The sequence below is a fragment of the Protomyctophum parallelum genome (assembly GCF_964188405.1).
Source record: "Protomyctophum parallelum genome assembly, chromosome: 16".
Taxonomy (NCBI): Eukaryota; Metazoa; Chordata; class Actinopteri; order Myctophiformes; family Myctophidae; genus Protomyctophum; species Protomyctophum parallelum.
In genome coordinates this window covers 40993697-41019811 of record NC_139711.1, presented here as the reverse complement: position 1 = coordinate 41019811, position 26115 = coordinate 40993697, and the positions used below count along the sequence as shown (strand labels likewise).

The following is a 26115-nucleotide window of genomic DNA, read 5'->3' as shown; positions in this document are numbered from 1 at the left end:
AACCTACATGAAAAAAATAATAATAATTAAACGTCAATGACTTAGCCTTGGTTGGTCGACCCACTGGGATTCCCTGGTGGTGTGTGTGGTGTATAGAGATAAAGATACAAATAATGGCAACAAAAGAAGAAAAATAAACAGACTTCTGTGCTGATTGCTCAGCTTCGTCTTATCACGTTCAATGAATGAACGAACACACGCACACGCACACACACACACACACACACACACACACACACACACACACCCATGAGACCCATGACTCATGCGTGCAGACAACCATGACATGCTATATGCTAGCCAGTGTTCAAAGGTCACTTTATTTCTAGATCACGGCTATAATAAGATCCATTCACTAATAGAGTACACACACAAAAGTGTCAAAGTGCCTCAGTGTGATTGATTATACTGCTGCAAATAATGTTTACCTAGCACACTCACATTAGCACGGGCGCGCAGCGCACACACAGTGACACGCCCATGGTGACGTGCCCACAGGAAGTCCCATTCAGAAGAAAACACTGTCAGCATGGATGGTCATTAAAGACAGTGCATATCAGTGGGGGAAGAAAGTACTCGTATTCCTCTATGTAAAAAATGAATTTTGAGTAAAAAGGTACAAAGGTAGGCCTATTGGCCTCAAAACATACTTTAAGTTAAAGTATTCAAATTTGTCCAAATTCTATTACAGTGATTCTCAAACTGTTTAATTTTAAGGACCCCCCACTTTGTATAATGCATTAGGCCACAGACCCTTGCCATTTTTTAATTAATCTCTGGGACCCCAATCCATACCCTGTAAAATCCATTTAACTCTGGGACAATCAATCATTTAGCTGGGGACCCCTGGAAACCCCTCAAGGACCCCGGACCCCCCCGGACCCCACACTGGGAACCACTACTGTGTTTATAGCACAAGTTCTAGTAGTTGTCCTCCTCTCCCATCAGCATCATTAAGAAATAAAAAGTACTACAATGTTTTACTTACGTCAAACTATCAATACTTTTACTATTTAACTGAATGATGGATACACTGTATGTAACCTAGATACCATACCCTGATGGAAAATGCTGTTTTACTTTTTTCTTTTATTTTTTTTCTCTCTTTTTTTTTTACCTTCTTCTTACTATGTATACTAGTTTACTAATTACTTTTACTGTCTTGTACTGTCTGTCTTTGTTTGTTTTATTTGTCTTGTTCTGACCTTGATTGGGGGGAGAGGGGATATTTACAGCAAAATGTACATACAGTATGTATGTTTATTCATTGCTGCATCAATAATAATAAGTGTTTAAAAAAAAACTATCAATACTGAAATGCAAGTCCCGAATTCATGTACTTGAGTACAAAAGTATTGGCATCAAAATGTTACTGTACTGTACTTAAAATACCAAAAGTAAAATTACACGTTATGCAGAATGTTCTGTTTCAAAAGTAAAAAAAGTTAGTTTTAGTCCTATTTTAGTCTTTTAGTCGACCAAATATAGTCTTTTAGCCTTAGGGACCTATCTTGCACCATCCCTTAATTACTCCTTATCTCTAAAGTTATTTTTACTATTTTGCAAAACATTTTAAAATAGTTCAACTAGCCGATCTACATCGACACTTGTAGGTTGGCTATTTGAACTATTTTAAAATGTTTTTCAAAATAGTAAAAGACGAAAAGACTGAATATGTATATTTAGTTACTCATGAAGCAGGGCAGAGACCTTCTTATATACAAGAGTATGCCATTGACACAAAATTAGAACTGTCCATTTCATCTAGTATTGTACACTATAGGCCTTGTGACCACCGCGCTCTGACTTATGGTGCGTTACCCGTTGAAATCACATTGTAAAAATAAAGGTAATGGGTCGCACACACCAAGACTGTGCTTTTAGATTTTACTTTTGCATGACAGACGTTACGGCTATCCAGCCTTCATCAGTGTCTCACTAAAAACGCAGTCTCGGTGTGTGCGACGCATTACCTTTATTTTTTACAAAGCATGGGTCCAAGCATGGGTCCAAACTCACTTACTTTCAACTACTGAGCCCAGTTCAATTTGTACCATAGCCTTTTTCTTCTCATTGTCCTTTCAATCCAACACAGAATACATTGTTGTGAAATCTTTTAAAACATTCAGTAGCATTTTTATTATTTAAAGGTTTGGCCCCAAACTTTCTTGTTATATTATGTTCATGGCATATGCATACTGTACATGAAATGTATATTGTGAGCCATACTGTTATGACATAATTAGGGATGCACCGATCCGATACTCGTATCGGAGATCGGCGCCGATCCAGGCTAAAATTCTAGATCGGGTATCGGATCGGTGGCCGATCCATTATCCGATCCGATCCGATAATTATGTGTAATTACAGTATGAAAACAACTCTACCTCCTCTGTGACACAGCAGTGTAGTATTGACAGTATAACATGTGGAATGCAGCCAGGCTAGCCTGCGCACACATTAACCTGGTCTAATTGTTGCACAGTTATTTAATAAATAATTCAGTGCATTTATATCTGTGTTTGTTACATTTTGTTTTACAAAGTTGGGAAAGTAATGTTTAAGTCAAGCCTTGATGTTGCCTTACACAAAATAATGATTCCAGACTCCACACAGTGAAGCATACAGCTTAATAGGTTATTACGTTTCTTTGTGGGGGGTATCGGATCGGTACTCTGTATCGGCAGATACTGGACCCCCATGTATCGAAATCGGTATCGAATGCCAAAAAGCCGGATCGGTGCATCCCTAGACATAATGAACAAATAACATATCATGATGACAGTATATGGACAAATGATTATTGTGATCATATGACAACATATGAACCTATAAGCATGGCAACATATTAACATATGACATATTATGAACATATGATAACTAGGGATGTCCCAATCACGTTTGTTTGCTCCCAATCCAATTCCGGTCATTTGATTTTGAGTATCTGCCGATACCAACTTTTCCCAATCCAATATATGCCATCCCAACACTTAACGCCATATCAATTCAATATCCAAAATCACAGACAATATGCAGTCTAATATAATGCTATGGATATAATAATGGGATGTCCCGATCATATGAACATATAGCATATGAAATATGACAACATATGAACATATGATAACATATGAACATAATGATAACATGTGAACTTATGCATAAAAGACAACATTATGCATAATATATGAACATATGATACACATATGGACATATATCATATGAATGGGACAACATATGTATGAAACATATAACATATGCTACGAACATGTCAACATATATATGTCAACATAGGAACATATGACATATAAACATACAGTATGACAACATATGAACATATGACATGCAGATGACACAACATATGAACATATAACATGACAATATATGAACATATACTGTATCAACATATATGAACATATAACAAAGAACACACGACAACACATGTACATAACATATGCCTGTCTATGCAGCACTGCAGTTTGCGCACAAAATTAAGAACTGTCCAGTGTTATGTCAAGTCAACCTAACAATTATGTGCTTCACACTGTTGGCTTATTATTAATGAGATAAAGGTTGCATGGGTTTGCTGATGGCTAGGGCCAAGGTGGTCAAGTTGAGTTGGAAGAGAGAGAGAGAGAGAGAGAGAGTGTGTGTGTGTGTGTGTGTGTGTGTGTGTGTGTGTGTGTGTGTGTGTGTGTGTGTGTGTGTGTGTGTGTGTGTGTGTGTGTGTGTGTGTGTGTGTGTGTGTGTGCGTGCGTGCGTGCGTGTGTGCATGCGTGCGTGTGTGGAGTTGAGATTAAGCTGATGATTCTGACAGCAGAACAGTCTAAAACAAGTCAACATCATTAAAAAAAGGGAACATATGGGGGTATGGCAACACCATATTTGCATTAATGCCTCCAAAACAGTCAGTTTGCAGTTCATACAGAGTACCCGGATTCAGAAGATTGACCACTAACAAGGATACAATAATTAAATAATATCCAGCTATAATATCATAGCTATAAATAATATCATCTGTTAGTTGGCAGAGCCCTGAGAGCTGTTCATATTCGTTTAGTGAAGTGGTTTTCAACCTTTTTCATATAAAGCACCATAATTTATTTGCCATTTGAGACAGCCACGGAACACCATTTGATGAGATTAGCCTCTCAGACCCCAAACAAAAAGAGTATTTTGGTATTGTTGGATAAGATTCTGTTCACAATGCCATACTGTATTGATGTGGTACCATTAGGAGAGACAACAGGCAAACGATCAAAAATAACAATTATTTTACATTCAATTCTTGTAAATAAAGTAATGCAGCAACAAAAGTGAAACCAAATGGACCCATAAGGGTCATGTTACACTCTAAAGAGTGTTTATTCTCCAAGAACTATTTAAAATCACAGACATGACACATCATCCCATTCCCTTCATCATATCATCTAGCTTGGTTTCTCCAAATATCCTATTTTTTATTATTATAATTTTCAAACTATTTGTTAAAATTATATAACAATCTCTAAGTCGAATCATGCAAACAAAGAGAAAAAAAACTCGACTAATCGTTTAAAGGTATATTCAGTGATTTCACTTAATTCAAATATCACTTATTTTTTTGTTTTGTTGTGATAATCCTCCCTACTATAGAGTGTGCTGGCCATATAAGGAGTTCCTCCCTGTCCCCAGTTAACCCCTGGGTGTCAAAAAACCTTAGGTTTCGTTTTTGACTCTCTATCCTGATTGGACGAAAGGCTGGGTCCCACAGCCAAAAACAAAACCTAAGGTTTTTTGAGTGAAATGACTGAATATACCTTTAAGAGATTGGTAGTCGACTAAGAATCTCTCGATCGATTATCTCCTCGATTATTTGATGCATCAAAAGTAGAATAACCACTAAGAAGATAATCGATGATGTGTGCTGGTTCTTATGTTGGCCGTTGCATGCCTTCCACTTATTTTCAACATTCTAACCACAGTCCAAACACAGTCTTTAGCATAGAACTGGAGGGCTATACTTGGGGTCATGGGATCAGTAAAATAAAAACCTCTGGATTTCCCAGGCTATGGGATCATGCAGTGACATCATACAGATGTACTTCCGGCTTGCAGAGTACAACTTTGTGATGTCACTGATCCAATAACCCCAAGTTTTAGGCCCTTATTTATCAATGCGGTGTTGGGTGTACACCGGGTGTACACCGAATTTTGTGTGTACACCGCGTTGATAAATAAGGGCCCTAGAATCTAGACCTCCAGTTCTAGGCTAAACAGAAGGACTTTTGTATTACTTCTTAGACACAACTCTAAGGTATATTAATGACATAGTTCAATGTTGAAAATGAGTGGTGTTCCCCTTTCGAGGTTCCCACATTACATAATAATAATAATATATACAATTTATATAGCGCTTTTCTGGGTACCCAAAGTCGCTTTACAGAAAGAGGTACAGACATATTTATTAGAAAACTATTTAAAAAGGTTTAAAAGGTTAAAAACTAGAAATCAAAATCAAAAGAGGGACAAACAAGAAGGGTGTGTGTGTGTGTGTGCATGTGTGTACATGTTTTCGTCAAGATGATGTGAATGTGTGCACTAGTATAGTTTCAATAAAGATCATTATCATCACAGTTCCAAGACATTTCACCATCAACTCATACATGATTCATTTTCTATTGAGATATTGAGCTTATAGGCTGCTGTTCGAAGCGTTTCATTTTTAAATACAGTATTAAGAGCACAAACAAAGCCACCAACGACATCAACAGCTATCTCTCCCCCTGTTAGGTCATATAGTTCATTCAATTCAATCAGTTCAATCAGTTCAATTAAATAGAATGTAAAGATTTCAGACAACTTAAAATTTGCAAAATACCACAGGCAATTGAACTTTAATAAATATTAAAACATTAACTTCTGTTTCATATGTACAGATATCGTACAGAGACGTATGTGCTTTCGCAGCAGCTGCAAGGCAGAAATGTACCAGTATTAACATGAAAAAATAAACTGGCCCTCAAAGCTTCTATTGTGATGATAGATTTGTGGATATTAATAGGCTTATTTTTTTCTTCTTCTTATTTCATCTGAGAAATATACACAACTGAAAGCACAATGCCTCAATGTATTTAAGCACCACAGCAACTAAATTACCACACTGTACTGACCATTTAGTAAAACTTATATGGAAAATATCAATATATCAAAACCATTTCTTTAATTTACACTTTGACAACTCTTGAATTGAGATATTAACATATATCTTCATATATGTTAATGTTTCCTGTCAAAATCCAGGAAACACCGTTTGGCCTCAATAGTCTTCCAGAGCTCTCGTTAGCTGCCTGAGAGATGGCATGATGTCAACATACATACCGTACGACGTACGTATGTTGTTGTTTCGGACAGCGTAACAGTCTAAGACAAGTCAGTCAAAAAAGGGAACATATGGGGGTATGGTAACACCATATTTGCATTAATGCCTCCAAAACAGTCAGTTTGCAGTTCATACAGAGTACCCGGATTCAGAAGATTGACCACGAACAAGGATACAATAATTAAATAATATCCAGCTGGTCTCATCTGTTAGTTGGCAGAGCCCTGAGAGCTGTTCATATTCGTTTAGTGAAGTGGTTTTCAACCTTTTTCATATAAAGCACCATTATTTATTTGGCATTTGAGACAGCCACGGACCACCATTTGATGAGATTAGCCTCTCAGACCCCAAACAAAAATAATATTTTGTTATTGTTGGATAAGATTCTGTTCACAATTTCATACTGTATTGATGTGGTAGGCTACCATTAGGACAACAGGCAAACGATCAAAAATAACAATTATTTTACATTCTCTAAATTATTGTAATTAAGTAATGCAGATGTGTAACAAAAACAACTGTTGAGCATGTAAAGTTGAAACCAAATGGACCCATAAGGGTCATGTTACACTTAAAGATTCATAAGGGTCCCTTTGGTTACCAACTCTGCATTTAGCTGGGTTGGGGACCACTTGAAACTCCCTCAACGAACACTGGTGATCCCCGGACCACTGGTTGAAAACCACTGGTTTAGTGGGTTATATTTATTCCTGCAGTCCTGGGTGGCAATGCTGTTTTATTTTACATTTTGAGTCTAGCTTTTGTTGATTCATAAGTGCTGGCAGGGATGTCTGCATTGCAGACACGTATGGTCTATTGTGGTACTCTATATGTGCCAGATCTTCAAACAAATACATAGTGGCATATTTGTCTGGATCCAAATGTAAAGTGATTGACAAATTGAGTGGTTTTCATCACATCTGTTTATGTAGGCTACTATTGTGGTTGCACAGACAAGACGGTTTGCTTCAAATCGGCAACTGTTTTTCAGTCTATATAATCTAAAAGGATTTTCTTTATTCAAAACAAATGTGCAAACATCTGGCCATGATTTTTGTTTCTCTCAAAGGGTCCAGTGTGCCATAGCTACTGATGCGAGAGTCTGGATGTCATAAAGACAGTCAGTATTTAGTGTTTCTGCAAATAAGGGCACGTCGACGGGATGCTTGACAGGAGCTCAGAAGGGCTTTAAAAACAACCAGTCTTATTAAGAAGACGACGTCATCTCTATAAGAGAAATGAGAAGGGGCTTTGCATCTATATTCCTCACGCTGGCCGAGCTCGCTTCATCCTGAGCAGAAAGTTCCGCTTCTCCTCCAGAAGCTCCTGGATGCGCTTATTCCTCGTCCTCTCCCGGAGGTTGATCCGACGCCTCGCGATCAGGTTGCTCTGAGAGAGGTCGTTGTCTACGCCCACGACTCTGCTGCTGCCGTACGGGATGAGGTCGACAGAGTTGTTCTCACTGACCTCCTCCTCCACTACTACTCCGCCCCAGTGGGGCCCGACCGTGGCCGACGTTGCCGTGGTCGTGTAAATGAGTCGTTCCGCGGTGGTCTGGAGAGGAGGAGGGTCGGTGATTAGGTCCGAGGTCGTGACGCTCACCGGGATGTACTCGGGCAGGTCCGACCAATAAGGTGAGCGCAGGTCCGTGACGTCATCGCCGGTGACAGTAGGAATCACCAGTGCGAGGTCGTCGTCCATCACCACCGTTCCGCTAGTCATCATCACCGCGGGATGGCCGTACGGCATCGTACTGTGATCGCCACTGAGAACGCTCTCGCCTCTGATAATGAGTGTGGCATCGCCGCTGCTGCTTAAAGCGACATCGCTGCTAGACACTGTGGCGTCCTCAAAGTAAATGGTTCCGTCGGGCGACGTTATGACGTCGTGAAACGTAAACGTACTGGGCGTTGAGGTTCCCTCGTCTGTGCGGAGATAGAGCCACTGAGGAGTTTCGCTTGTAGTTTCTCTATCATTGCTGATTGACGGTGGGACAGGCATGCTTGGAGCTGTGGCAAGGGAACTAGTGCTGGGGGACGGTGTGAAAGAGGGATACTCCCATAAGGGTTCTGGGCTTGTTAGGTGAGTGTGGGCTGTGTCGGAGGAGGAGGGAGTTGTCATTGGTGGGCTGGTCTTTTTCTGACTGATATTTTTATTTTTATTGGATTTTGGTGGCATGACCTTTTTAGCCTCTAGAATAGCTTGCATTATTGTTTTCTTTTTGGGGACAGACTTTTCTGGAATATCTTTTTGGGGTATAGACTTTTTTGGAAAATCCTTTTTGGGCACAGTCTTTGCTGGAATATTCTTTTTGGGCACAGTCTTTGCTGGAATATTCTTTTTGGGCACAGTCTTTGCTGGAATATTCTTTTTGGGCAGAGTCTTTGCTGGAATATTCTTTTTGGGCACAGTCTTTGCTGGAATATTCTTTTTGGGCACAGTCTTTGCTGGAATATAGTTTTTGGGATTAGACTTGGCTGGAATATTCTTTTTTGGCACAGATTTAGCTGGAATATTCTTTTTGGGATAATTAGCTGGAATATTCTTTTTGGGCACAGATTTAGCTGGAATATTCTTTTTGGGATTAGACTTGGCTGGAATATTCTTTTTAGGGATAGTCTTTTTGGGGGCAGATTTTGCAGGAGTATTCTTTTCGGGAGTGGTCTTAGATGGAATAACCTTTTTGTTGGTGTTTTTTGCTTCAATAGCGGTTTTGGTAGTATTTTTCGTTGGGGTGTTCTTTTTCAATTGCGTCTTCGGTGGAATCACTTTTTTGGTGTTATTCTTTGGTGGAACATTCTTTTTGGGATTGGACTTTGCCGGAGTTGTCTTTTTTGGGCTGATTTTGGGACCTAGCGGTGTTGGAGTATCTGTAGTGTATGGTGGGTTTAGGTGTGCGGTATCATCAGTGTTGTCCGGAGGGGGCAGAGGCAGGGGGTAAGCAGTAGTGCTGGGACTAGTGGTGGTAACTGGGAAGGTTGCCATAGGGGTAGTAGGAACGCTGGAAGGGACTTCAGGGGTGGTAGGAGGAAGAGTAGTAGGGGAGGTAAACGGGTGGGTGAAGACGGTGGATGTGATGGCGATGGCCGGGGATTGAGCCATTATCCACTGGGTGGCACTGGTCTGTTCAGGGGAGGTGGACGGATGAGTGGGGACGACGGGGTCTGCGACGGTGGTGACAGGGTCTGGGATGAGGGTGGTGACAGGGTGGTCTGTGATGGTGGTGACAGGGTCTGTGATGAGGGTGACAGGGTGGTCTGTGATGGTGGTGACAGGGTCTGGGATGAGGGTGGTGACAGGGTCTGCGACGGTGGTGACAGGGTCAGTGATGGTGGTGGTGAAAGTGTCTGGGATGAGGGTGGTGACAGGGTCAGTGATGGTTGTGACAGGGTCCGGGATGAGGGTGGTGACAGGGTCTGTGATGAGGGTGACAGGGTGGTCTGTGAAGATGGTGGTGTCAGGGTCTGTGGTGACAGTGGTGACAGGGTAGTCTGTGAAGATGGTGGTGTCAGGGTCTGTGGTGACAGTGGTGACAGGGTAGTCTGTGAAGATGGTGGTGTCAGGGTCTGTGGTGACAGTGGTGACAGGGTGGTCTGTGAAGATGGTGGTGTCAGGGTCTGTGGTGACAGTGGTGACTGGGTGGTCTGTGAAGATGGTGGTGTCAGGGTCTGGGATGACAGTGGTGACAGGGTGGTCTGTGAAGATGGTGGTGTCAGGGTCTGGGAAGACAGTGGTGACAGGGTGGTCTGTGAAGATGGTGGTGTCAGGGTCTGTGGTGACAGTGGTGACAGGGTCTGTGGTGGTGGTGGTGATGTTGCTGCAGGATTTGCAGCACATGCGCTGGTAGCCCGGTAGGGAGCAGTAGCGCTTCAGCACCTCCATGCTACAGAACACTGAGCGGTCTCCATGACAGCGCTGGCCTGTGGGGGGAGGGGGGAGAGAACAGAGAGCTGAGACATGGGTACAGCGGGAGGGAGGGCTCGTGTGTGTGTGTGCGTGTGTGGTTTACTAGCAGCAGTGGTTAAAAAGGTTTTTTTTTTTTGTTTAAAAATCTATAATCTACAAGATCTACAAGCTCACAATGCGTTGCATCGTGACGCATTGTAAGCTTGTAGATCGGCTATTTTCAAATTGATGTATATAGGGCTGAAGTGGTAAATGTATGTTTTGTAATGATAAAGATCTACAAAGTAACTAGCAACTAAAGTTTTCAAATAATTGTAGTGGAGTAAAAGTACAATATTTGCCTCTGAGGTGTATTGTGGAGTAGAAGTAAAAAAAAAAGGGAAATGCTCAAGTAAACTAAAAGTACCACCACTGTTTGGGGATACAATTTCAAGATTTCGTGTTCAAGAAGACATTTTTAGAACGAGCCGTTTTCTGTCTGCATGTGCACGTGTCCGTGCGTGAATCTGTGTGTATCCACACTGTGTACAGTCATTGTAGTACATGTGGTAAAGCCACACCATTAGGCAGACAATGCAGAAAGGAAGAGTAGAAAAACCCAAATGCATCTGCAGCAGTCATTAGGTTAGTTCAGAGCAACAGAAATCAGAGGAGGAGGAGGAGGAGGATAGAGGCCAGGCTTCTGTTGTGGAGACATGTGTTTCTGAAGCTGAATGTTGTTTTGATTTGAACTACTTTAAGATAGGGCATTCACTTCTAGTCATTTTTACTAGTTGACTAGTTGCCTTGATCTTGAGGCCTAAAAAAAAAAAAAGGTCGACAAGTGGATTTACTAGTCGACAAGTAAACTAGTCGACTAGTTGCTTAATGCCCTACTGTAAGACTTTCTCGTGGTGCTTGATTTGTACCCGTCTGTAACCATGGCAGTACAATGAGCTCCCTGTCAAATCGGACACAGAATCCAGTGAAAATTCCCCAGAGAAACGTCTCACTTTTTAAAACATTTTTATTGATACAACCTTTGCTGTTTGAGAATGACAGGAACTGAAACAATGAGATGTACACCCCGCCCCCCCGCCCTCAATATATAGATATATTCTTTTCTTAAGAAAAATAATTCAACTGTATCGAAAGGTACAAGTTCACAGTCACTTTGGTAAAACACTTCATTACTTGGAAATCAATCAGTCAATCAGTTTATCAATTTTGAGGAATCAAATGAAAGAAGGTATACATAAATGATAATATATAGTTTTGCTGCTTCAAATTAAAACACGGGATTTCCATGATGATGATGATGATGATGTAAAAACTCGGAATGGCACGTTAAGTGTCATATGAAACATTTACAAAACATTAATAAAAGTTTTCCCTGATAAATCAAAGTGCATATAGACGCAGTGCACGTAGTCCATCTGAATGCCCCCCCCCCCCCCCCCCCCGACGTTAACCCCCCCCCCACCCCCCCCCCCGACCATTATAACGTCGGCCGCCAGCCCCACCACCACCACGCAGCAGGCTAGTGAAGCCACGAAAACAGTTACCCAAAGTATATAGAATATTATAGATTCTTTCTTTTTTTTTGTCATAAGTAAGAAGATAACAGTCATGAACGTTATTAAATACAGTCAACACCAATGGTATATATACAGTATCGCACTGCTATGGTAACGGTCCACCTTTTCCCGCGAGGAAAAACCTTTTTGATAGCGATCGCTACATCGTCGTCACAACAGAAATATGTGATCACAATAACAATGACAAGTCTGAAGTGTTTCGTTGTTTTTTTTTTCTTTTTCCACATGTATCGATACCCTAGAACCTTTTTGTAAACCCTTCCAGTCGGAAATAATGTCACCGACGTCACCAGCTTGGTATTAGGTGTTGATGATGGTTGGTTGGCGTTGGCGTGTGAGTTTTTTGAAGCTGCCTCTATTCCACGTGAAAACTTTTTCGATGAGTAATAAAGCAGATAAATGCCGTTACATTCAAATCCAAGATAAGGCATTGTTCATGTGGTTAATGTTCGTCACAAAAGTAAAAAGTAAAAAAAAAAGTCGATCGGACGGACGCTTTCAAATCAAGGTTTATGAGGTATTTCTGTATCTGATCGCTATATGACTAGAAGCCTGAATGAATGAGCACACACACACACACACACACACACACACACACACACATGCAATTGCACGGACGCACACACACGCACACGCACGCACACACACACGCACACGAACGCAAATGCGCATACAGTGTAGTACTTCAGTCTTTCACTTACCTCCCTTCCTCCCTTGTTCCTTCTCTCTTTCACTCGCCTCAAATCAAACACACGACACACATCTGCTCTCACACTCACACACACACACACACAGCCACATGCACACGCAGTCACTCACGTACGCACGCACAGACGCACACACACATACAATCGACAGGATGCAAAAATGTGCATGACAAAAAGGTGATTGAAAATACGGTAAACCACTGATCCATCTGAGAGAATGGAGAGGCAACTAACTGATCAAATCCTGCATAATAGAACGTCTTCCCCGCCTTCCCCCCAAAACACTTTACCCTTATTAAATATTTTTCATCTGTATTCATGTAAAATCAATAAAAAAATACACATAACAGTCAAGGATCTAAGCGATCAATAGCAGTCCAAAGGTTTTTAGGCAAATAAGCTACAGCTTATTCATGGTAAAACATTGTTATTAATATTATTGTTTACTCATATATATAGATTTAGATTTATAGGTATATATAAATACAAATATATTCATAGGTGTATTTGTTTAAAGTCTGCAAGCACAAATAAGCTGCATTTTATTGAACTTTAGTATTAACACTAGGAAGTCTGAGCAGCCGTTCTGACCGAATTTGAGATTTCAATGTTTATTTTCTCAGCCCATGGAGTCCAGAGAAAGTTCCCCTTTCATGACTTTGTCTAAATATTCGATTGAAATCATCTCTGTTTTTTTCCCCATTTGAAACTTTTTCTAAATATGATTTTAGGCATATATCTCTTACTCAGTCTGACTATATCGGCCCATTCGACCGCTCTCCCCCTTTATCCCCCCACCCCCGCACCACTCGTTCACACCTCTTCAGCTGGAGACGTCATTGTTGCCTACACGCACTCACTTTTATTTTTATTTTCTTCCCTCTCTTATGAATACATTATTATACACCCAATGAAAATGTACACTTCACGGATTATATAGGCCATTTGGAATTAGAACAATCGGTAGAAAATTGGCCGAGAATAGCACAATAGCACATTAATTATTGCCTAAATGTAGGCTACGGACTTTTCTGAAAATGGTTAATCTGCAAGCTGCCCGACATTTCAACTTGATATGTTTCGTAGAGAGGGCATAGGCCTACACAAGCCAGAATTCCGTAGTTTACATGGTATTTTGAATTTTTTAAAATGAGCAAAAAATAAGCGAGTTATGTAAAGAGGGGTGGAGGGGAAAAGGCGATTATTTGGCACAATCAATCAAATATATATTAATTACATCGCGTAGCCTATAATGTTTCCCCCTCTATATAAAAATGACAATATATAACTCTAATGTCGTATTTCGTCATGTATGTGAACTATAGGCTGCTTGAAATACTGTTGGTCAAAGTAACTAGTTGGGCAGGCTAAATATAATAGTAGGCTATAAGCCCGTTTTCAGCTAAATGCGGAAATGTCCAGGCTAAAAAACTTATCGAACGGGAGTCGTGTTAATATTTATTTACTCGTCATTGTCATGTTCACTCCAAATAAGCAAGTATTATGTAATAAATAAATTAATTTCGTGGCTTTTTGTTCTCTTTTCTCCAGGCGCATACCCGCATCGAGATGAGCTCTGCGACAGCCGTGCTGTGCTGTTTTCAATTAAATTACTTGCAGTATAATATTAATAAATACTACATCCTATATACATTGCTTGTCTGTCTAATCATTCAAATGTTTTTCTATATGCATATTGCATAGTTTATGTAAGCCTGAATTAAAGTCTGATTACTGAGGCTTTTTCCCCCGTCTCTCTCACAAACAACGAAGCCTATAAATATTGTCACCTTTATGCAAGTTCGTTTGATATTGTTTAATTCGATAACGATAGCGAATATGCAGCTATCCGTATAGGTGCCCTTTGTGTCAGTGTGCGCCTGCCCAACCCCTGGCCTCTGTAGAACCTGAATCCCCCCCCCCACCTCATTTCCCCTCACTGTATTTTACATTCCTGCTGTTGTCACCACGCGGTAAATAATGAATACTTTGTGTTAATTCAACCATGTTTATTTTTTCTTATTGTTCACAATATCAGAAAGCATGAAAGAAAGTAAATATAAAGCGAAATAAAATCAGGGAAAACACAAATCCAGTTTCTGTTGCTATACTTAGAGACACTTGACACATGTCATTGTAATTGTTCCCGTACATGTGCCACATGCCCGTTTGCCACATTTGTGGCAGCTGGATAGCGTCTTGTTTCCACATCTGTCAAGCTGACACTGCCGTCGCTTCTTGGGCGTGTCTGGTGTCTGTGGACCATCCTGTCTCCTCTTGGCAGTTTGCTGGTTCTGTGGTGTGGTAGGCAGCGGCTGCAGTGCGCTGCGCTGCTGGCGCCGAGGGGTGCGTGGTGGCATGACTGAGTCCTTTTCACCCATGTGTTCCTCGCGGAGCTGTAGTGCCAAGTCCTGTAGGAACTCTCTCCTGGTGAGCTGCGGTTTGTTCAAGCACTGTTTGTACAACACATAGGCATTGATGGCAGCCAGGTCCAGAATGTTGTAAAAGACAGCCATTGGCCAACGCCTGGTGCCAAGTCTGACGCTGTAGTTTCGTGCCATCTGATCCAAAATGTCCACTCCCCATTTCGTGTCATTATAGTCCGTTACAGACTCTGGTTTCGCTTTGGGGTCTTTACCAATCACGATCGAACGGTGCATGGTGCTTAGAATGCAAACGTTTTTGTTTGCTTTGCTTTGGTAAATCGTCAGTGTGGCACCATCACTTGTCATCAGTTGTGTGTGGAACAGCTGTTCTTTTCCACGTGCGGATGGAGGCAACTCTCGCCTCTGTCTGTTCACAGTTCCAAGTATCGTTGTGTTGTTTGCTAGGAGAGACTGCCCCAACTTCATCGAAGTGAAAAAGTTATCCATTGTGATGTTTCGGCCTCTGTCGAGGAATGGTGCTACCAGCCTCTGGACCACGTCTTGAGAGAGCGGCACGCCATCACTATATATACAAATGACAGGGAGAAGGTGTAATGGTTATTACAACGCAAAAATATATACATAATAGGCTTTGATGTAAAGACATTTTAAATGATTATTGATTATTAGAAAAGGAAAATAAATCACCTGCTGCGGTACTGGCCCTTTCCAAGGTATGGAAATCCATTCAGGAAGTATTTGCTGTCCAGGTCGGCAGCAATCCAGAACTTAATTCCAAACTTGTCTGGTTTATTGGCCATGTATTGCGTAAATCCACATCTTGCCTTGGATGGGAAGAGTTGCTCATCGACCGTGATGTTTCCTCCAGGCACATAGCAAGATATGCAGTTATCTGTGAACTGATTCCAAATGTCCGTTATTGCAGCAAACTTGTCTGTTTCTTTGCGTGCTTCTCTGGTGTCCTTGTCGTCAAATCGCAGGTATCGCATTATGGATTTGACACTACACTTTTGGGGTGGAATTAACTCTAGGCTGAGTTTGGTAACACTGGCGTGATCAACTCTTTCAAATGACTCCAACACTGAACCCAATTTAAATCTGAAGGTGTTAAAATGACACTTTGGGAGTTGAAATCAACTCTGCAATGTTTAACCCTGGAATTTTAACTCATGTTCTGTTCTTTAGCCACATAGAAGTGTCTATTTGTATGTCTCTAAATGTTGTGATGAATTGAACAATGTGGACCCTGTTGTAAACAAGTGTAATGCTTAATTGGGTTAATATAGTATGTTTTTGAACGAATATTTGGGCCTACAGTTTTGTGTGTGTGTGTGTTTCTGGCCAGTGTTGCCACATCTGCTGTTTATAAGCGATTTTGGGATTATCTTTGTAGATTGAAATGTTTGAGAACCACTGCTCTAAAACAATATTAGACAAAGTTTGAGTGGGCTATATTACTACAGAATTCCAATGCATTGACAGAGAGGGCGTGGTGATTGCGCGGTAATTGCTGTTGTCACCACGCCCTCTCTGTCAATGCATTGGAATTCTGTATATAGCCCACTCACAATGTGACACATTGTGACAACAGTCACAACAATCCCAAAATCGCTTATAAACAGCAGATGTGGCAACACTGGCCAGAAACCCCATTTCCCCTCACTGTATTTTTTTTAACGTTTGTCTATTGGTATGTCTCTAAATGTTTTGATGAATTGAACAATGTGGACCCTGTTGTAAACAAGTGTAATGCTTCATTGGGTTAATATAGTATGTTTTTGAACGAATATTTGGGCCTAAGCAGTTTTTTGTGTGTGTGTGTGACCAGTGTTAGTCGACTCGGAATTGCAGCCATCCGTAGGTGCCCTTTGTGTCAGTGTGCGCCTGCCCAACCCCCCCAACCCCTGATGTGTGGCACCTATACGGATGGCTGCAATTCGAAGTGGCCTCTGTAAAACCTGAATCCCCCCCCCCCACCCCATTTCCCGAGTCGACGAGCAACACTGGTCACACACACACACAAAAAACTGCTTAGGCCCAAATATTCGTTCAAAAACATACTATATTAACCCAATGAAGCATTACACTTGTTTACAACAGGGTCCACATTGTTCAATTCATCAAAACATTTAGAGACATACCAATAGACAAATAGGGAAATATATATATATATATATATATATATATATAGCTTGTCCCATGTAGGCCTAAATGTAGGCCCCCCCCCCACCCCATTTCCCCTCACTGTATATGATGTCGACATCGCACGAATGAAAAACACGCTGATGAATGCTTTCAGTTCAGTAACAGACAGATCCCATTCTTGATTCTGTCCATCACTGCGGGCAAACTTCACTGTGCAGTCTTTGACGTTTTCCAACATGTCGGGGTCAAACATACACAAAAAACTGCTCAACTCGTCGTGGATTCTGACTTTGGCAAAAGCAGTAGGACCTGGCCTGGCATTTCCCCTCACTGTATATGTATCTTTATTCTTTTCCCTTTTTGCTTCCTATATGAATTCCTGTTCTACTGGCTGGTAGCCTATGTCTTGTATAGGGCCTTGTATATCTTTTTATTTTAAGCATGCCGCCGCATTCTGTCAGAGCAGAGACATATTTATTTAAAATAATCCTGTCTCGCACGGCCTATATAGAGCCAATGAACGGAGCACATTCCCTCAGCATGTATTATTATTAACGAAAAACATAAATACTAGCCTACTATTTTATTGGTCTAGTTCAGTTGATTTAAACAAAAGTAATACATTCAGTATAGGCCTGGTTTTGATATAATGATGCGCTATAACAGAACAGGAATTCATCATATAGGAAGCAAAAAGGGAAAAGATACATATACAGTGAGGGGAAATGGGGTGGGGGGGGGGCCTACATTTAGGCCTACATGGGACAAGCTATATATATATATATATATATATATATATATTTCCCTATTTGTCTATTGGTATGTCTCTAAATGTTTTGATGAATTGAACAATGTGGACCCTGTTGTAAACAAGTGTAATGCTTCATTGGGTTAATATAGTATGTTTTTGAACGAATATTTGGGCCTAAGCAGTTTTTTGTGTGTGTGTGTGACCAGTGTTGCTCGTCGACTCGGGAAATGGGGTGGGGGGGGGGGATTCAGGTTTTACAGAGGCCACTTCGAATTGCAGCCATCCGTATAGGTGCCACACATCAGGGGTTGGGGGGGTTGGGCAGGCGCACACTGACACAAAGGGCACCTACGGATGGCTGCAATTCCGAGTCGACTAACACTGGTCACACACACACACAAAAAACTGCTTAGGCCCAAATATTCGTTCAAAAACATACTATATTAACCCAATGAAGCATTACACTTGTTTACAACAGGGTCCACATTGTTCAATTCATCAAAACATTTAGAGACATACCAATAGACAAACGTTAAAAAAAATACAGTGAGGGGAAATGGGGTTTCTGGCCAGTGTTGCCACATCTGCTGTTTATAAGCGATTTTGGGATTGTTGTGACTGTTGTCACAATGTGTCACATTGTGAGTGGGCTATATACAGAATTCCAATGCATTGACAGAGAGGGCGTGGTGACAACAGCAATTACCGCGCAATCACCACGCCCTCTCTGTCAATGCATTGGAATTCTGTAGTAATATAGCCCACTCAAACTTTGTCTAATATTGTTTTAGAGCAGTGGTTCTCAAACATTTCAATCTACAAAGATAATCCCAAAATCGCTTATAAACAGCAGATGTGGCAACACTGGCCAGAAACACACACACACACAAAACTGTAGGCCCAAATATTCGTTCAAAAACATACTATATTAACCCAATTAAGCATTACACTTGTTTACAACAGGGTCCACATTGTTCAATTCATCACAACATTTAGAGACATACAAATAGACACTTCTATGTGGCTAAAGAACAGAACATGAGTTAAAATTCCAGGGTTAAACATTGCAGAGTTGATTTCAACTCCCAAAGTGTCATTTTAACACCTTCAGATTTAAATTGGGTTCAGTGTTGGAGTCATTTGAAAGAGTTGATCACGCCAGTGTTACCAAACTCAGCCTAGAGTTAATTCCACCCCAAAAGTGTAGTGTCAAATCCATAATGCGATACCTGCGATTTGACGACAAGGACACCAGAGAAGCACGCAAAGAAACAGACAAGTTTGCTGCAATAACGGACATTTGGAATCAGTTCACAGATAACTGCATATCTTGCTATGTGCCTGGAGGAAACATCACGGTCGATGAGCAACTCTTCCCATCCAAGGCAAGATGTGGATTTACGCAATACATGGCCAATAAACCAGACAAGTTTGGAATTAAGTTCTGGATTGCTGCCGACCTGGACAGCAAATACTTCCTGAATGGATTTCCATACCTTGGAAAGGGCCAGTACCGCAGCAGGTGATTTATTTTCCTTTTCTAATAATCAATAATCATTTAAAATGTCTTTACATCAAAGCCTATTATGTATATATTTTTGCGTTGTAATAACCATTACACCTTCTCCCTGTCATTTGTATATATAGTGATGGCGTGCCGCTCTCTCAAGACGTGGTCCAGAGGCTGGTAGCACCATTCCTCGACAGAGGCCGAAACATCACAATGGATAACTTTTTCACTTCGATGAAGTTGGGGCAGTCTCTCCTAGCAAACAACACAACGATACTTGGAACTGTGAACAGACAGAGGCGAGAGTTGCCTCCATCCGCACGTGGAAAAGAACAGCTGTTCCACACACAACTGATGACAAGTGATGGTGCCACACTGACGATTTACCAAAGCAAAGCAAACAAAAACGTTTGCATTCTAAGCACCATGCACCGTTCGATCGTGATTGGTAAAGACCCCAAAGCGAAACCAGAGTCTGTAACGGACTATAATGACACGAAATGGGGAGTGGACATTTTGGATCAGATGGCACGAAACTACAGCGTCAGACTTGGCACCAGGCGTTGGCCAATGGCTGTCTTTTACAACATTCTGGACCTGGCTGCCATCAATGCCTATGTGTTGTACAAACAGTGCTTGAACAAACCGCAGCTCACCAGGAGAGAGTTCCTACAGGACTTGGCACTACAGCTCCGCGAGGAACACATGGGTGAAAAGGACTCAGTCATGCCACCACGCACCCCTCGGCGCCAGCAGCGCAGCGCACTGCAGCCGCTGCCTACCACACCACAGAACCAGCAAACTGCCAAGAGGAGACAGGATGGTCCACAGACACCAGACACGCCCAAGAAGCGACGGCAGTGTCAGCTTGACAGATGTGGAAACAAGACGCTATCCAGCTGCCACAAATGTGGCAAACGGGCATGTGGCACATGTACGGGAACAATTACAATGACATGTGTCAAGTGTCTCTAAGTATAGCAACAGAAACTGGATTTGTGTTTTCCCTGATTTTATTTCGCTTTATATTTACTTTCTTTCATGCTTTCTGATATTGTGAACAATAAGAAAAAATAAACATGGTTGAATTAACACAAAGTATTCATTATTTACCGCGTGGTGACAACAGCAGGAATGTAAAATACAGTGAGGGGAAATGAGGTGGGGGGGGGGATTCAGGTTCTACAGAGGCCAGGGGTTGGGCAGGCGCACACTGACACAAAGGGCACCTATACGGATAGCTGCATATTCGCTATCGTTATCGAATTAAACAATATCAAACGAACTTGCATAAAGGTGACAATATTTATAGGCTTCGTTGTTTGTGAGAGAGACGGGGGAAAAAGCCTCAGTAATCAGACTTTAATTCAGGCTTACATAAACTATGCAATATGCATATAGAAAAACATTTGAATGATTAGACAGACAAGCAATGTATATAGGATGTAGTATTTATTAATATTATACTGCAAGTAATTTAATTGAAAACAGCACAGCACGGCTGTCGCAGAGCTCATCTCGATGCGGGTATGCGCCTGGAGAAAAGAGAACAAAAAGCCACGAAATTAATTTATTTATTACATAATACTTGCTTATTTGGAGTGAACATGACAATGACGAGTAAATAAATATTAACACGACTCCCGTTCGATAAGTTTTTTAGCCTGGACATTTCCGCATTTAGCTGAAAACGGGCTTATAGCCTACTATTATATTTAGCCTGCCCAACTAGTTACTTTGACCAACAGTATTTCAAGCAGCCTATAGTTCACATACATGACGAAATACGACATTAGAGTTATATATTGTCATTTTTATATAGAGGGGGAAACATTATAGGCTACGCGATGTAATTAATATATATTTGATTGATTGTGCCAAATAATCGCCTTTTCCCCTCCACCCCTCTTTACATAACTCGCTTATTTTTTGCTCATTTTAAAAAATTCAAAATACCATGTAAACTACGGAATTCTGGCTTGTGTAGGCCTATGCCCTCTCTACGAAACATATCAAGTTGAAATGTCGGGCAGCTTGCAGATTAACCATTTTCAGAAAAGTCCGTAGCCTACATTTAGGCAATAATTAATGTGCTATTGTGCTATTCTCGGCCAATTTTCTACCGATTGTTCTAATTCCAAATGGCCTATATAATCCGTGAAGTGTACATTTTCATTGGGTGTATAATAATGTATTCATAAGAGAGGGAAGAAAAAATAAATAAAAGTGAGTGCGTGTAGGCAACAATGACTTCTCCAGCTGAAGAGGTGTGAACGAGTGGTGCGGGGGTGGGGGGATAAAGGGGGAGAGCGGTCGAATGGGCCGATATAGTCAGACTGAGTAGGAGTGATTTTTTTTCAGCCTTCCTAGTGTTAACAGTCAAAGAGAAGATGGTTCGATGGTGGTGAGATGGGAAGCAACCTCAGGTGGTCTTACTACCCTGTGTTATTTTTTCTTCGTCTTCCATTTAACCCTCACTACGAGATTGTTCACCTCACAGCCCCCCTTCTCCCCTCCCCCCCGCCCCCCGCCCCCCGCCCCCCACCCCACAGAAAGAAAATAAAAGGTTTTCTTATGTCACTTCCTGTATACCTGTGCAGAGTTCCTTCCTGTCAAACTTGAAGCCTCTTTTTGTACGCCGGTGTGTGGTCGGTGTTGCTTGTGTTGCCCAAACAGAACCGACCTGCGAGCCCAAAGAGCGCGCGCCGTGCATGGTCGCTGCGAATGCGATGCGACGCGTCCTTGCGGGGCTCGCAGATCGGGTTTCTGTCGGGCAAAAAGGACAACACCCTCACACAACAGAGTATAAAGTAGTCTCCAGAGTGAAACGCAGGATGAGATTTGAACCACTGTTCTCATTCCAGAACGGAACCAGGATGAGGGATGAGCATTGTTTTTCTTTTCTTCTTCTTTCTTCTTTTTTTTTTTAGCAAAGATGTCCTCATTGTGACGAGATCACATTCACAATAAAGCTTTCATATATATTTCTTTGACTTTTTTTTTTTTTTCTCATTTTAAATATATAGATATTTATATACCTTTTCTGTTTGTCACCTGTCGCTCCCTACAATGACAGCGCACCAGAGAAGGAGGAGGGGGAGAAAAAAAAGCACGTCTGCATCTCAGGAGCGGTATAACCCATGACAACACGCAGCTAGCTCGCGCGGCGAAACGCAGGCCGCCCCGAAGCCGCTAGGGGGCCTCGCTCCGCTCGCCCACGGCGGCCCCCACGACGACGCCTCTCCGTCCGTGCTCAAAATCTGCTCGCTTCCGTTTTCCCCCCGTTTTCCACATCAAAGTTTGTATGTTAAATCTTTTGAGTTTTCGACTGGCCAGCGGTTACAACACAATGCTCCACAAAGGAAAGAGAGAGAGAGATAGAGAGAGAGACAGAGAGACAGAGCATAGAGAGAAGAACCAACCAGCGCACACACAGGGGGGGAAAGCCAGAGACACCCCCCAGTTAGAGCCGCCTCAGACACAGAGAGAGAGAGAGAGAGAGACACCCCCCCAGTTAGAGCCGCCTCAGACAGAGAGAGAGAGAGAGAGAGAGAGAGACACCCCCCCCCCCACCTCCAACACACCCCGAAAAGATATTAAAAGCGAAAGCTTTTTTTTTGCCGCTCGCACGGGCGCGGGCACAGGAAAAGAGAAGAGAGGTGTCAGGGGGCCAGCCGAGGCCGGCCCTGGAGAGACAGCAGCACAGAGACGGGCAGGGACCAGCGCAGGACAGACGGCCCGCTGTGGAGGCCGGGCTGCGAGGAGCTATAGAGGGAGGGTTTACGTGACGAGATCTTGATGGGGAAGTTGGGGTTGGGACGCGACAGCCACTGGATCAGGATGTTGCCGTTCTTGTTCAGGTCGGACGAGCCCTCTGCGGGGAGAGAGAGAGAGAGAGAGAGAGAGAGAAATGGGGAAAAAAGAGGAATATTTAAAACTTTTTATTTGCCGGGGAATGTGTGAGTGCCAGCAGATTTCTTTTTTACTCTGAAAAGCCCCTCCATTCGGTTCCTCCCCAAAACCGGGAGGCATAATCTTCCATTATAACGCTGGTCACGCTAAAGGCTCTCTAGAAGCGTTAATATTCCATAGAGACGCTAAAGTCTCTCTAGGAGCGTTAATATTCCATAGAGACGCTAAAGGCTCTCTAGAAGCGTTAATATTCCATAGAGACGCTAAAGGCTCTCTAGAAGCGTTAATATTCCATAGAGACGCTAAAGTCTCTCTAGAAGCGTTAATATTCCATAGAGACGCTAAAGGCTCTCTAGAAGCGTTAATATTCCATAGAGACGCTAAAGTCTCTCTAGGAGCGTTAATATTCCATAGAGACGCTAAAGTCTCTCTAGAAGCGTTAATATTCCATAGAGACGCTAAAGTCTCTCTAGAAGCGTTAATATTCCATAGAGACGCTAAAGGCTCTCTAGAAGCGTTAATATTCCATAGAGACGCTAAAGTCTCTCTAGGAGCGTTAATATTCCATAGAGACGCTAAAGTCTCTCTAGGAGCGTTAATATTCCATAGAGACGCTAAAGGCTCTCTAGAAGCGTTAATATTCCATAGAGACGCTAAAGGCTCTCTAGAAGCGTTAATATTCCATAGAGACGCTAAAGTCTCTCTAGAAGCGTTAATATTCCATAGAGACGCTAAAGGCTCTCTAGAAGCGTTAATATTCCATAGAGACGCTAAAGTCTCTCTAGAAGCGTTAATATTCCATAGAGACGCTAAAGGCTCTCTAGAAGCGTTAATATTCCATAGAGACGCTAAAGTCTCTCTAGAAGCGTTAATATTCCATAGAGACGCTAAAGTCTCTCTAGAAGCGTTAATATTCCATAGAGACGCTAAAGTCTCTCTAGAAGCGTTAATATTCCATAGAGACGCTAAAGTCTCTCTAGGAGCGTTAATATTCCATAGAGACGCTAAAGGCTCTCTAGAAGCGTTAATATTCCATAGAGACGCTAAAGGCTCTCTAGGAGCGTTAATATTCCATAGAGACGCTAAAGGCTCTCTAGAAGCGTTAATATTCCATAGAGACGCTAAAGTCTCTCTAGAAGCGTTAATATTCCATAGAGACGCTAAAGTCTCTCTAGGAGCGTTAATATTCCATAGAGACGCTAAAGTCTCTCTAGAAGCGTTAATATTCCATAGAGACGCTAAAGGCTCTCTAGAAGCGTTAATATTCCATAGAGACGCTAAAGGCTCTCTAGGAGCGTTAATATTCCATAGAGACGCTAAAGTCTCTCTAGAAGCGTTAATATTCCATAGAGACGCTAAAGGCTCTCTAGAAGCGTTAATATTCCATAGAGACGCTAAAGTCTCTCTAGAAGCGCTAATATTCCATAGACGCGCTAAAGGCTCTCTAGGAACGTTAATATTCCATAGAGACGCTAAAGTCTCTCTAGAAGCGTTAATATTCCATAGAGACGCTAAAGTCTCTCTAGAAGCGTTAATATTCCATAGAGACGCTAAAGTCTCTCTAGAAGCGTTAATATTCCATAGAGACGCTAAAGGCTCTCTAGGAGCGTTAATATTCCATAGATACGCTAAAGTCTCTCTAGGAGCGTTAATATTCCATAGAGACGCTAAAGGCTCTCTAGGAGCGTTAATATTCCATAGAGACGCTAAAGGCTCTCTAGGAGCGTTAATATTCCATAGAGACGCTAAAGGCTCTCTAGGAGCGTTAATATTCCATAGAGACGCTAAAGGCTCTCTAGAAGCGTTAATATTCCATAGAGACGCTAAAGTCTCTCTAGAAGCGTTAATATTCCATAGAGACGCTAAAGTCTCTCTAGGAGCGTTAATATTCCATAGAGACGCTAAAGTCTCTCTAGAAGCGTTAATATTCCATAGAGACGCTAAAGGCTCTCTAGAAGCGTTAATATTCCATAGAGACGCTAAAGGCTCTCTAGGAGCGTTAATATTCCATAGAGACGCTAAAGTCTCTCTAGAAGCGTTAATATTCCATAGAGACGCTAAAGGCTCTCTAGAAGCGTTAATATTCCATAGAGACGCTAAAGGCTCTCTAGAAGCGTTAATATTCCATAGAGACGCTAAAGTCTCTCTAGAAGCGTTAATATTCCATAGAGACGCTAAAGTCTCTCTAGGAGCGTTAATATTCCATAGAGACGCTAAAGTCTCTCTAGAAGCGTTAATATTCCATAGAGACGCTAAAGGCTCTCTAGAAGCGTTAATATTCCATAGAGACGCTAAAGGCTCTCTAGGAGCGTTAATATTCCATAGAGACGCTAAAGTCTCTCTAGAAGCGTTAATATTCCATAGAGACGCTAAAGGCTCTCTAGAAGCGTTAATATTCCATAGAGACGCTAAAGTCTCTCTAGAAGCGCTAATATTCCATAGACGCGCTAAAGGCTCTCTAGGAACGTTAATATTCCATAGAGACGCTAAAGTCTCTCTAGAAGCGTTAATATTCCATAGAGACGCTAAAGTCTCTCTAGAAGCGTTAATATTCCATAGAGACGCTAAAGTCTCTCTAGAAGCGTTAATATTCCATAGAGACGCTAAAGGCTCTCTAGGAGCGTTAATATTCCATAGATACGCTAAAGTCTCTCTAGGAGCGTTAATATTCCATAGAGACGCTAAAGGCTCTCTAGGAGCGTTAATATTCCATAGAGACGCTAAAGGCTCTCTAGGAGCGTTAATATTCCATAGAGACGCTAAAGGCTCTCTAGAAGCGTTAATATTCCATAGAGACGCTAAAGGCTCTCTAGAAGCGTTAATATTCCATAGAGACGCTAAAGGCTCTCTAGGAGCGTT

The 26115-nt window shown here is 41.8% G+C and overlaps 1 protein-coding gene across 1 annotated transcript in view; it reads right to left on the bottom strand.

Annotated features, from left to right (window-relative positions):
• Window positions 1–6820: 6820 nt before the first annotated feature.
• The window catches only part of LOC310873990 (A disintegrin and metalloproteinase with thrombospondin motifs 2-like), a 344256-nt gene continuing 324961 nt past the window's right edge, over window positions 6821–26115 (bottom strand). Inside the window, exons 23-24 of the mRNA XM_083786632.1 lie at window positions 23129–23218; window positions 6821–10281 (exon numbers count right to left, since the gene is read on the bottom strand). Coding sequence (XP_083642758.1) covers window positions 7628–10281; window positions 23129–23218 — 2744 coding nt within the window. The 3' untranslated portion in view covers window positions 6821–7627. The remainder of the gene's footprint in view (window positions 10282–23128; window positions 23219–26115) is intronic.